We start from the raw sequence: 13,853 nt of genomic DNA on the forward strand, positions 1-13,853 counted from the left end.
TTTTTCGGCCTCAAAGTGAATAATAGGCAATAAATTGAGCTTTTTTGGTGCACATTTGTTTTTTCGGACTGCCCGATTTTTCGGACATTTTCGTGGTCCGTTGAGAGTCCGAAAAATCGGTCGTCGACTGTATCTGTATTTCCAAATTAACAGAACGCGAATTAACGAGTATTTAGTTGCGAATTTTAGAGGTTGCGCGGAAGAGAGCAGGCAGCCGCCGCCGCCAACCCTTACTACCGGCCGCCGCGCCGGTCATCGCACCATTTAGGCGCAGCCTCTAACTATGCCACTCTTTTGCGAAGGTGTTTTTTTTTCTTTCTTTTTTTTGGGCCACCTGCTGCGTGCCAAGCCAGCCAGACTCAACGGTGCACAGTTCGAGTTATCCGTAGCGGGACCGAATCGCATTCGAATTAATGGGCTTTTTTGTACACAGATCTCTATGGAGCTTGTCCAAACTGTGTAGTTCGAATTATTGAGGTTTGAATAACAAGCTTTTACTGTATATCACCATATTTTTTTTCCCCGTCACTCGACCTAGACTTGACTTTGACGTCACAGTCATTGCTTGGCTGTTGAAACCGAAACAGGTGAGGAAAGAAATTTTATCAAAAATTAGTCAGCGTTCCTAGATGGATATCACACGGTGATTCGTGTACAGCAATACCTTTCACATCATTACAAAGGGATGAAACATGAACCCAAAATCTAGGTGTCTATACTCCTTCAAGGGGGGACGCGACCTTTGAAAACCGCAAAATCGCGAAACAGTCGATTTTTGGAAGATTATATATTCCGGTAGTATGTCTTATAAACTACCATTTCTGTAATTATCAATGCCCAACTCGCCGTAGAAATACTCGAAATTAATTATTTAACAAGCGGCGGCAGCCGCGGAGCAGCGAGCAAGCGCCGAAAATTCCCAAACTTCGCGCGCGCGCCATTCCTCTCCCGCCGAACGAAGCGCCGCCATCTTGGTCTTGTTTTGTTTGTGAATTCTTACGCTTTCTTCTGCCACCCTCAGCGGTGGCGACAGCGGCGCGGTCGAGGCGTGGCTTGCTTCCGATTGGGAGCCTCGTGGCGGCTTTCAAGTTTCCCGCGCTCGAATTCAAGGCTGCGATTGGGCAAAGCGCGCGCTCCGCGATAACGCGGGGGATCAAGCGACTACTATTGACTGCTGCGGCCGCTGACGTGTCGGCCTCCGCCGGCTACCTCCCAGCGTCGTCTGCTACGGCTCTTTGCGTGGTCGCTCACGGTGCCTCGAGATGTGACACGCATTCAGTGCAAACTTGGCTAGCTTTTTTTTTTTTCTACCCCCCCCCCCCCCCCTTCCCGTTTCGGCGCTTATGCCGCGGATGATAACCCGGGATGTCGCTTGGCGCGTTTGGGCCGCTCCTCGTTCCTCCGGCGAGATGCCGCAAGAGATAAACCGAGAAACCGCTTGCTGCGTCTGCGCCGCCCATCATGCTAGGGCGAAATGCCGCGGGGGAATCGGGAATGCCGATTGTCGCGGCTTGCAGAGCACAAGATCGACGGATCTCAGCATGTGGAAAATGGTCCGCGGCACTAGAAGTTCGCTGTAGCCGAGATCGACGGAGCGCCATAGCCCTAATGTATATTTTGACGGTCGCACCGGACTTGTCCGTGATGACTGCGAATGTTCGTCTTAAGTGGGGCTGTTATAAATGGGCTCGACTGTACCTGAATAAATTTCTGAGGGCAAGGCAAGCCCATGTATTCAAAATATTATGTCTGGAATCTGTCATAATTAATTTGGTTAATCAACATAGGTCTAATTGATAAAAAATCCAGTTCTATGCTATTTTTCAGCAAGAAAATTTAGAAAAAGGGCTTTGTCTTGCCCTGAGCAACCTATCTAGGAATCAGCATGACAAATTGCTCAATGCCAGTGCCTTTCGCAATTTCTCCAGGCCTGATATAAAGGACCTATTCGAACCAATTTGACATGTTTCTGTAACTTGAGAACTAGCATGCACAATTCTATGAAACTTGGTGGTTTTTCATTTGTTAATGTCATGAGCCTGTCTTGAAAATTTCATCATGATAACTTGAGAAACCAAAAAGTTGTTGTTCTCTCAACTTTTGAGAGCCGTTTTCTCAGAATAAATTTTTTGCACGGTGTGGCTGCTAGGGAAAGTCATAGCTCAAGAACCGCTTATTGGATTTTCATGAGGTTTTTTTTGTTACATACCTGAGTAAATTTCTCAGGGCAAGACAATTCGTTTTTTTTTTTTTTCAAAATATTTTATGTGTAATTAGGGGCAGTCAATTAAAATATCGATAAGTCAGGTGTAAATTTTAACACTAAATTTGGGGCTGTACTAAAATTTTTCAGAGAGGAAATCTGGAAAAAGGGAATTGTCTTGCCCTGGGGAAACTATCCAGGAATGACCATAACAAATTTCACACTGCTAGCACATTTTGCAAATTCTCCAGGCCCGCCCCTAGGGACCTATGTAAACTATCTTGATATATTCCTCTAACTTGAGAACCGATGAGCCCAGCTCCATGAAACTTGGTAGTTCTTCTAATGTGTGTACTATGAGCATACCCTCAAAATTTCATTCAAATACCTCAAGAAATAAAAAGTTGGTGTTCAAGGGTAGCCTCCCCCCTTAAAACCAATCTAGGATGGAAAGGAATGTAATTTGTTGTGAAATAATCTTTTCATTGCAGGTTTAAAATTTTTAAATTCATAATTCTTAAAGTTTATCTCGACCTGTTGGAAGGAACCCTCGATTCCCCACTCACAGTCATCGCAGAAGCTGTTGCCACAGCACGGGATGAGCACGGCGTCCTGCAGCAGGTCGTGGCAGATCATGCACAGCAGCTCATCTGGCAGTTGAGGCTCCTGGACGGGTTCCGGCGTGGGCTCCCGCACAAAGGGTGGCTTCTCCTTCTTGACCTCCTTGTAGGCCTCACTGCACCGACACAACGAGGGATCCAAGTCAGCACTTCTGGGCCCACAGGAGCCATCATTGCGGCTACACCGTACTTCAATTTGTGCATCAACCCTCTGGAGCCCACTTCGAAAGACAGCCGCACAATCAGGCAGAAAGCCGGCCCCCGTATACAGAAAGGAAGGAAACATGACAGCATGTATCCCACTTACTGGTCAATGAGCGGCACGGCAAACTCGCCCGTGCTGGTGAGCAGCGCACCCTTGTGGTCGGGACCGTCCACAGTCACCATGAAGCTACGTGGGATGCCAGTGCTCCGCTTCACCTCAATCTGCATATAAGGGAAAACAATGTGGTAAGCAATATGGGTGCAACAAGTGATGATGCCACCTGCACCCTGATCAGGATGTAACCCTGCAGGAGGACTATAATGAAAAATATTGCCTTGCAAAAACAAGTCAGCAGGTAAACTGACACGTTTATCCTGATAATTGGGCTTATTGGCACACTGTTAGACTACATCACTCCAGAATAAGCAGATGCCAGTTGCAATCGCAAACAGGTCATCATGTACATAAAATAAGAGAAACCTCTGTTACTCGCAGGCACAATGCATCTGCTGCAGTTGCAATTATCATGGCCGGACTGTGCACCATTATTAACTGAGCTTGCTTGCGTCAATACAAGAGCACCGCAAATACACTTGAACCTGCCTTCAGAAGTTTCTAATTCAGTGGGCTGCCTGCAATTCATCAGCAAGAAGCTGGTGGCAGCTCACATTGTTGGTGGGGCAGTTCTTGATCCAGTGGCCACTCTTGCCACACCGGAAGCAGGTGTAGTTGGGAGGCAGGGGACCAGTCATGCTGCGGCTCTTCACATACCTGCACACAACAAAATGCCAGCCAATCAGCCTCCAAAGCACCAAAAAAAAGTTATCTAAAAAAATAAAATAAAAAACATAATAATACATAAATAATAATAATAATAATAATAATAATAATAATAATAATAATAATAATAATAATAATAATAATAATAATAATGGTTTGGTTTGGTTTGGTTTGTGGGGTTTAACGTCCCAAAGCAACTCAGGCTATGAGAGACGCCGTAGTGGAGGACTCCGGAAATTTCGACCACCTGGGGTTCTTTAACGTGCACTGACAACGCACAGCACACGGGCGCCTTGCTTTTCGCCTCCATCGAATAATATGCCAATTATTATGCCTCCATCGAATAATTATAATAATAATAATAATAATAATAATAATAATAATAATAATAATAATAATAATAATAATAATAAAAACAAGTCGATCCAGATATAGTGAATTGTTCCTTATTTTTGAACTCCCAGAATATCCTCTTGAAAATCCCATACGGAAGTATAGGTGTGGTGTAAGCGTTAATCGAACTCCTATTCAGCAGCCCCTGTAAGGTGCGCTTTTCCTAATGGCATCCCACAATCATTTTTCGTGCACAGAGTTAAGGCGGCTGTGCCGCCTTGGGCATTTGCTGGCAACACTAATGCTGTGAAATGCTCGGCAGGTCTATGTCGAATCCACATGAAAGCAGCCTTAGGTACGACGTGCCTGTTTTCAACGTGACCCTGCGGTCATGAAGGCTTTTGGCCGCCCTCGCGTGGCATACTTCACTGCTGACGGAGACAGAGAAATCAACTGTACCCTACTTTAACAGTTTTACTATTACCAGTACCAGGATTAGACCTCTTATGATCAAGTAGTGCCTTTTTCCAAAGCACCAATGGAAGCAGCTTTGATGTGAGCCCAAAACCCCATGGATGTGGCATGAGACACGAGCAGCATGAGCTCCAACACTCCACTCCGATCTGTCCCTACCAAGTGTTCGAAATATGCAATCACACCCACAGAATGGTCCGTGGGGGGCACCCAGTGTGTCCCTTCTTTTTGACGCATGCAGGTGCGCTTTGCGGTTCGCCACACCTGCGGCGAGCAGCCGTATGGCAGCCCATTGCTGCAGGAAGAATGCTACTAGCCTGGGTACACTGCATTCACACTTCTGGGCTATGGAGGAGCTCATCTGTTGGCATACATGTTTTCCACAATGAAGTACTAATATATCGGACTATTTCACGGTCACAGTCAATCTCAGATATATTTCAAGTTCCATATATCTGAGATCGACTGTATACAAACAAAGCCCTTTGAAGTTTCCCTCTGCTCTAGAACTGGTGCTTTGCCTTGTGCAACTTTCACTTGCACAAAAGAAGCCCTGTAGTGCAGTACCAAAAAAATATGACAAGTTATATTTCGGTAACAGAACCCAATTTGACTGACTTCCACCAACTGTAGCCAACTGCTCTATGCAAGTCTGGCATCAACAGCAAACTTTACCCGATACAAAAAAGCCATCTTGCCCGCGAAATGCCTTATACCCCACATTTCTCCGCACACAGCTAGCTTGCATGAATTCAGGGCTAGATGCAAGCAAAGAAGTCAAACTTTATGAGAGATGGAAAGAAAGGAGGGCATCTGCTTACTTGGAAGGGTCGTACTCCTGAGAGGACATCAACATCATTGCCTTGATCTTGTCATCCTCACTGGCTGTCGAGTTGGCCAGGTCCGCAGTCTGCAGCCACGGAAAAGAAAACAAAAAGAAGGCCAGAGAGACCCATGAGACCGGCAAAAACTCACCAATCGCGACACATTAAAACTTTGAGTGAATGGTGGCTAACTCGTATGCTTTGTCACTGCCTCGGGAAAGTAGGATCCAGGTCAATGAAGATCTGACACAAAATTTACAAAGATTCAGAGATTACAAGGCTTGATACATTCACATAAAAGCCACTGCCACAAAGCCAGTGAAAAACACACTCTACTGCACCTCTCAGGTGTAGTTGGAAGTGAGTATCAATACAAACCAACTGCACCAGTCAATCATTCTAATAAATAATGCTTTTTGTACTTTTGTTATGTATTACCTTTTGCTTTCTTTGAATGTCATGCAATCTATTTGCCATAAATATTATGTGTTAAGTTTCTTTTCATGCCCTTCCTGCCTGGGCCAATCTGACCAGCAGTATAGTGAAACAAATAAATTACCTCCCATGAGCCTAACATGAATGACAAGGTCACGCTTCAAACAATGCTCAGAACTAAGCTGGAGCTGAGCAGCAGGGGGTACTTGCTATTCACTCCTGGCATTAGCCACTGCTCTTTCGTGTTGGAGCCGAACAAAGCTTGGCCACACAGTATACATGCGATCATGTGTGAGGATAGGGTGAAACATTGAGCAAATAAATCTCCATCAGGTGGTGCCAATCAGAATGAAAACCCTGCAAAGTGCATGAAGCTTGCATATATAGAACACTAGAATGCCCTGAGTGTCATTAGCACACTATTAGGATGCTGAAAACTGTCCTACACTAACAGACTACATTATTCCATAGATGACACGAGCCCAAATCGCTCCTTACTGGATTTCAACGAGAGAACTCCGATGTTACCAGAAAACTGGGAGTAAGCAAAGTTGCAACTGACAGCCAAACAGCACAGAGTCAAAGAAGACAGAAGTGGTTCACGTGCAATGTACAGAAGCAGCAGCACACAAAAAGTGCCCATTTGAACACGTACAGCAGGAATTTGCTGTGCACCCTGCTAACAGCCACTCCACTGCTCCTACCCACAAAAATGCCAACAGAGAGTATGATCCTCAATTATTTATTACTGCTAGAAGTAGCCCTACTCCATCTAAAACCTACTGCCAGTGAAGAGAACTATCCATACTACACACACTACGAGAACCAGAAGCAACGGCCAGAAAGTATTGAAATCAACTATGTGCCAACAGCATAAGAGTAGTCCAGCGTTGTTCTCCAGTACAGCAAGGCATTCTTATACATAATTAGGTTTTAGTGTTAGGGGGTTTAACGTGCCAAAGCAACTCAGGCTATGTGAGACGCCACAATGGAGGGCTCCAGAAATTTCGACCACCTGGGATTCTTTAACGTGCACTGGCATCGCACAGCACAAGGGCAACTTGCCCTCTGCCTCCATCCAAAAGCGGCCACCGCAGCCGGGATTCAATCCCGCATCCTTGGGTACAATAGTCGAGCACCCTAACCACTGCACAACCATGGCGGGGCCTATACATAGTTAAGCAGTGCAACAAAAGCATAAGCTGACACAGTTCTTAAAAGTGTTTCTGTAATGTACTAGGGTCACAAGGATTCCATCAAAGGTTCTTTCAGACTAGAAATGCTCGATGCCTGATGAGCGAGCTACCCAAACTAATGTGCTGCCAATTTATGGAGGTCCACTTTTCATTGCAAAGGAGCAGCCCATCCAATTTTGTCTGGAAAATGCGACAACTTTTTCTTCAACCTGCAGCAACCTTTGTTTGCTAACAGAGTGCAGCTTCAACCAAAAATTACAGCTTGCTTTCAAATAATGCCAATAGCTATAAATTTTAGGCAGTTTTCCGTGCAGCTGCAGGCTTTAATACTGCCCCACGATAACAAAAAGATGTCAAAAAAACGTTAAAAATGACTACAATGGGCATAAAAATGCCATAAAAGTATTAGTGGCCCAAACATGTAATTATTGCATTTAATGAATGGCCCTCTAAAAGCTGAGAATAGGAAAAGAAACGGAGTAGAAAAGATAACCAAGAAACAGAGGAACTACCAGTAACACACACAGGTAGTCTAACACACTAGCATCAAACGACTGCTCATTCCCTAAGCTTTAACCAATCCTTTTTTCAGCCAATGACCACACTTCTGGAGATCTCAGGGCTTCCCTTACCAATTCAATATGATAGACAATACCTACTTGCACTGCTCGAGAACCTCATCCGTAAGGCCAAAAGAGCCCACATGACTTCTGTATAACAAATAGCCTGTGGGCTCCAGATAACCAAACAAATTTAAATAAGTTCTCTACCTGGATAATTAGGACTGTGGGCAGCTTTTGTACCGTCTGTTGCAGAAGTTTGCAGCCCAACGCGCCGGGCGGAGGAGCAGTTTCGCTCCCGAGAGGCGGCGCTGCGCCCGCCGGCGCTGCCTGGTGACGCAGCTATAAAGAGTGAGGAGGCTTGTTCTCTTCCCCTCATCGCGCGGCTGAGAGCAAAGATGTGCGATATCAACCGCGGGATGAGGGGAAGAGAACAAGCCTCCTCACTCTTTATAGCTGCGTCACCAGGCCGCGCCGGCGGACGCAGCGCCGCCTCTCGGGAGCGATACTGCTCCTCCGCCCGGCGCATTGGGCTGCTAACTCCTGCAACAGACGGTACATGCTCCAGTAATAAAGGCAATGTTTACACTTTCAAGATGGCCCCTAGATTGATTAAGAACATTTCCCACCACATACAAAGATCCCAACCAACTCAATTTGCTTTGCATTTTGGGTTAGCTATCACACAGTGTCTAGCAAGCCCCTACTTTTAGAATCTCAGACTTTTCCAGGTTTTCCCTGATTATTTCAGTTCAAACTCCCTGACGAGTGAGGAGGCACAAAAGTATACCTGCTGATGATAATGAGGATAAACTGACAATTCACAATGAAAAACCATTCATTATTCATATTCTGCAATTTACAATAGTGAAAAGGCTGTCGTTAGTATTAATGGCCACTAAGACGCCAGCCTCAGAGCACGTGAGCCCATCGTTTGTGACCTGTCCACCACGCAATCAGCTGAGCTAATCTAATCCAATCCAATATGTCTGCACGCGTTTGGCAGCAATGCTCATCGATCACTTTCGCGCTGGCCACTGGCGGCGCGGTTGTTCCTGCTTTTTGTCGCATACTATACTCCCACACAGCACTTCCGCATATTTTATTGAGTACCCGCCTCAAATGTGTATTGGTTCTTCTATTGTACCAGCTCAGCCATGTGCGGGTGTCAAAGTAATATATCACGCCTTTCTTTGCAACGCGGCTGCGCGCGGGAGACAGCTAAAGAAAAAAAAAAAAACCTGCATGAACAACAACCAGTTTGAAATGAAAATGCACTCCAGAATACGTTATACCATTTTCCCTGACTTGGCGCAATTTTTGCTGGTTTCCCTGACATTTCACTCATTTTTCCCAATGCATAAAATTTCCCTGACAATTCCCAGCTATCCCGGTTGCTAGACACCCTGTATCACCAAGTTTAATGGTTGCTTCTAGAGGCGAACTTGCCTGTAAAGTCTAAAGCCTAACAACTAATGCCCACGGCTGAATTTCAGAACACGAATAATAGAAGGATGAGGGGATCAGACTAAGTTGAGCATGTATTCAGAATATTTTAAAGCAAAGCACCTCTACACAAGAACGAGTATAAAAAAATAATAAAGGGCTTCTTGCTACAGCTTGAATATTTTGACACTTGATATGGTCATCTACACTGCTGTGTTGAGGTATACAAGCATTCTAGCCAGAAGAGTGCTAATTAGCACAATCTTGCTTTCTTCCAATTTCACTTTCCAAGAGCAGAAAATGTACACTGATCCAGCATTAATGCCTTCTGCCATAGAGTTTACAATTCTCTCATCACCAGTGGCAGGGGGTACATCATAATGTGGACACTAAACCCCTGGCTGAAGCATAAATGAAATGCAAAGGACTTTCCAAGCCAAAGATGAATTTGTGAGTGAAAGCAGAGTGGATGCTGTGTTCAGTGGTAATATGGCAGGTAACCTGTCGACTTGCGCATCTCATCGCAGGGACAAAGGAAGGGAGAAAAAAATTCTACTGCAGCCCTAACCCTTTTGTCCTTTGCCAGAACTCGAACTGCCAATACAATCAGGAAAAGCCCACACACGAGAGAGGTGGGGAAAAGGACAAAATGGAAACAAAACTCATAGGCTATCAGGCCCAAGACTAGCTCAACTCGGGTCAGACGTATCACAATCCATTGTTCGGTCTACTCACAAGGCCTGCTCTTCTTGGCCCCTACGTAAGCTACGAAGGGCATCAGTAGTACAAGCAGAGACTAAGAAGATGTGCAGGCTATCGCTTGAAACATGAATAGAAACCATTCTGGACATACCTATAATAACTGCAGGCTACCTCTTGAACACAAATATTAAGTGCCATAGGTGCAAAAGAGGCAAATCTCAACAGTACAGAAATGATATACATCTTCACACATACAAGATATCACCACCCAAAGGCCATAAGCCTCTACTCTGGTCAGATTAAAAGGATCCGACGTATCTTTACATTTCAACACCAAAACTTCATTGTATATATGCCAAAAACTTGCAACCATTATTCAAGGTATGCCCCTATTTTCTTTAAAGGTAGTCAGTCTAGCAGTGTGTGAAGGCTTGTGTGGGCCAAGCTCATTCGTCAGCAAAAAATCTCCTTCGCTCCCCTGAAACTGTCGAATGCAGGACATGCTTGAAGACGCTGGGCCGTGCCAAGTGTTACGGTGAATTTCTCAAATTAGAGAGGCAGAGTTTGTTAAGCTTGCCACCGTTTGTCAACAGGGCACAGAAGCCAGCACACAATTCGGGGCCGCTTACCCGACTGGTGCATGCATTCTTAAGGCACCAAGCTGCAATAAATGTGTTGTGATGCATGGTGGAGTTTATCGTGTGCCAAACTACGGGTCAAAATGTGCCTCTGTTGTGTTACAAGAAAAAAAAAAAAAAGTTTCTTAAAGTTTATTAATAACTTTATTTCCCCAGGAACATACGGACACTTTACAAACATGGAACTGCTTTTTCTCCCAAGAGAAAAAAAAGAAAAAAGAAGTGAAAGAATGTGCTATTGATAAAATAAAATGAACTGCTTTTTCTGTAGTAGGCCAAGCTGTGTACAGTTCAACTATAAGAGGAAACAGACTATCTGTATTAAACCAGTGATTACCCCATCAACTACTAGTGAAAGGCATGCATTTTCGTATTTTATAATTTCCCTCCGAATTAAGATTAGTTCAACTTCAGTAAAAAAAAAAAAAACGAGAATTTGTTCTCGTGTGCAAGCCAACTGTTCCTCCTCATGTCAACCCTGGACCTGAAAGTGCATATACAGAATGTGCTTTATTATTACAAAATAGTTTTGTTAACTATAAAGCTGTGTACTTAAGATGCGAGACCAAGAAGGATGTGTCAAGCAAGCACTTCAACTGAACAGTTCTTTGGTGGTGAAAAAGAAAGACATGCAAGACGCTCGACAGCACGGTCACTCACCTTGGTTAGCTTCTCAAAATTACGACCAGGAGAACTAGTCTGCTTTGAGAGAGAGGGGGCAAAAAGATGGCACGGGTTAGACCACACTCACGACACTAGCCAACAAAATGGCTGCCTCATCCAGGAAGGCAACAAACAATGGGTTGCAGGCACTGCAGATTGTCTTCGTCATCTGTACACCTCAAGGGACAGACAGACAAGCCTCTGCAGAGACCTTTGAAGTCTGACCAACGGAACTAGACAGCAAAAGGTTACAAGTGTCTTTAAAATTTCCCTGCCAAACAAATAAGATTGCAAGCATACATGCTACGCCACTTGTGTTGCACGAAACTGTCAACAACTGATAAATTCGAATTGGTTCCCATCTAGAAAGGCCAAAGAAGCACAGCAGGACGCTGACAATCTGCAGCGCTACACTGACACTGAGCAATTTGACAACACTGTTAAAATGCCAATTTTAATAGTTTTCAGCATACTGGGGGAAAAAAAAAAAAAAAAAAGCCATTACCACATCGAAAATTTCCATAGTTCGGAACATGTAACAATTTGGACCCCTGGCTTCCATTGGGTCGGCATTATTAAGCAGCTCCAATGTCCGCATAAATTCCACTAGTTTTTTAATAGTCTGACATTTTGTGTCAATTCCACATTCTACCAAAAGTATGCCTAGCCCCTGCAGCAAACTATCAAACTATGTGCAGACTAACAAAATAATAATGTAGAACTCTGCCAGCCAAGGGTTTCGACTGACTACACCTGCATTAATTTAATAACCAGAAAAAAAAAAAAAAAAAAAACTCTTTTGCACTTCACCTCCCCTAGCAGTGCCTGAATGTCGTTCTTCCAAAGCAGCCCTGCCCTCCCCAAAGAAAATGTCCACAGCAGATGCAAAACTAGATAGCTGCCTCAGAACCAATGATGCTAAGCTGACCCGCAGTACTTTCTCAAGAACACTACTAAAGAAGTGTTATTTTGTTGTCCTGTAAAAGAAAAAAAGAAAAGACATCGTGCATGTGTAATACCAAAGAGAAAATAAATTTGAAAGTGTGCACACAATTGTGCACAGATTCGTCCTGTTAATGAAGGACGATAAACAATATGCTAGTACATCTGTACTCCTGCAAAAACAAAACAAATAATGAGATGAAATACTAGAAAGAGCTTTAGAAGATCTATGAATGAGAGTTCTATTCTGCCTTCTGAGCAAGGCACAGAAAAAAATCAGCTCCAAGAGAGCTATTTTCTTTCCAATGAGCAAAACATGCAGAAGAATTCAGTTAAAAACCCTTATCTTTTCCACTTTTGCCCCCAAGCAACTAAGTACCTAGGCAAGGCTGAGAACTAATAACTTCGCATGATTCGTACCTGCCTGGTCTTGCAGTATAAGGTTAAGAAGTCAGGGACCATGAAGCGGCCCTCTTTCAGTATGGCCCCTTAAAATTAAAGCAAGAGAAACCTATATATGCGCACTGTGTACAGTTTGGGCACAAGACAAGACTGGGCAAGCCAAACGTGTAGAAAAAAAAAGGTCTTCCCATGCCTCCAATACATCAAAGCCAAGTTGTGTGTGTGCTATGTGCCTACAAACCGATAAGATCTCTGTGCAGCACAGAAAACTGCTCTACATTACCAAACTATCATAGCTGCCCCACATGGACATCCTCGCCAAGAAAACAAATGCAACTAAGGGCCTTGACTTCAGTGTTTCATCTGTGGGATAAATATCAGGTGCTATTGTAGAACATCTGAAATAAGCTAGTGTTTTTTTCTCTTAAAACTAACTACCCTTTTCATATCACTTTTTCATTCAATCAACATTAAGAATGAAGATGTTGCAGGACATGAGATACCCAACGCTATCCCTCATGACAAAAAGCCACCCTTGGACGTTACACCCCATAAACCTTGACTCCATCAAGAAAATGATTCCTAATAATGTTCCTTTTCTCTGGTCTGTTTCGAACAACTTTCACAGCATGTTCTCTTTAGTTCTCTGTGCCAAATTTCTAAAACAAGGCAGTGTCTCGCTTTGGTGAAATTTTAAAATTTCAGGTTTTGTGGCGTAAACCAGGACAATTTCAACTGGAAATCTTGCGTGCGCAATGTGATGAACTAAGTGCTCATTTATATTTACACTGTTTGCTAAGGAATATAGTTCTCTACCACCCTTAATGATTATTTTAAACAAATAATGATTAACATTATCACTTACAGCCGCCATTTTACCTGGTCAATGTGAGGGGTTTCTTTTAGTATCCATGACATGCCACTGTATCAAAACCAGCTTCCAGTTTCCCAATTTTTTTCTGTTACATAAGTGCCTTGCTTAGTATTTTGATGACTTACTGCAACTATGACAACGGCATCCAAAGAATATACTGCCCCTTCCAACATAATACATTCGGAATTCGCACCACACTGTTAAAAAAAATTTGGATTTTACCTATAAATAAAGGGTCCTAATTCATTAAAAAATCAATGTTGCGTTCAGTGTTGCATATAAGGCTATGAGGGATGCCGTAACGGAGGGCTCCAAAAACTTTGACTTCGTGGGGTTCTCCAACTTAACTGACACTGCACAGAACACAGATGTCTTTCGTTTTGCCCTTATCGAAACACGCCCGCCGTTGTCAGGACCAAACTTGCGTTTTCAGGATCAGCAGTTAAATGCTCTAACCACTGTGGCGGTGCGAAACCAAACAAAGCATAGTTTGGTTTTGCACCACCGTGTTGGCTCGGTGGTTAGGACGCTCAAGGGCTCATCCCGAGGACACAGG

At 43.9% G+C, this 13,853-nt stretch overlaps 1 protein-coding gene across 5 annotated transcripts in view; it reads right to left on the reverse strand.

Moving 5' to 3' along the window:
• The window catches only part of snama (something that sticks like glue), a 91,896-nt gene that overhangs the window by 34,247 nt on the left and 43,796 nt on the right, over positions 1–13,853 (reverse strand). For 3 of the 5 annotated variants that reach the window (XM_084603641.1, XM_084603643.1, XM_084603639.1), the window contains exons 5-9: positions 11,077–11,118; positions 5,437–5,525; positions 3,697–3,799; positions 3,131–3,249; positions 2,770–2,939 (exon numbers count right to left, since the gene is read on the reverse strand). In XM_084603641.1, the coding sequence (XP_084459767.1) occupies positions 2,770–2,939; positions 3,131–3,249; positions 3,697–3,799; positions 5,437–5,525; positions 11,077–11,118 (523 nt within the window). The remainder of the gene's footprint in view (positions 1–2,769; positions 2,940–3,130; positions 3,250–3,696; positions 3,800–5,436; positions 5,526–11,076; positions 11,119–13,853) is intronic. The other 2 variants (XM_084603642.1, XM_084603640.1) reach the window with 1 other exon arrangement.

The sequence above is a fragment of the Amblyomma maculatum genome, chromosome 5, assembly GCF_055883805.1.
Source record: "Amblyomma maculatum isolate TAMU_Amacu chromosome 5, ASM5588380v1, whole genome shotgun sequence".
In the NCBI taxonomy this organism is placed as follows: domain Eukaryota; kingdom Metazoa; phylum Arthropoda; class Arachnida; order Ixodida; family Ixodidae; genus Amblyomma; species Amblyomma maculatum.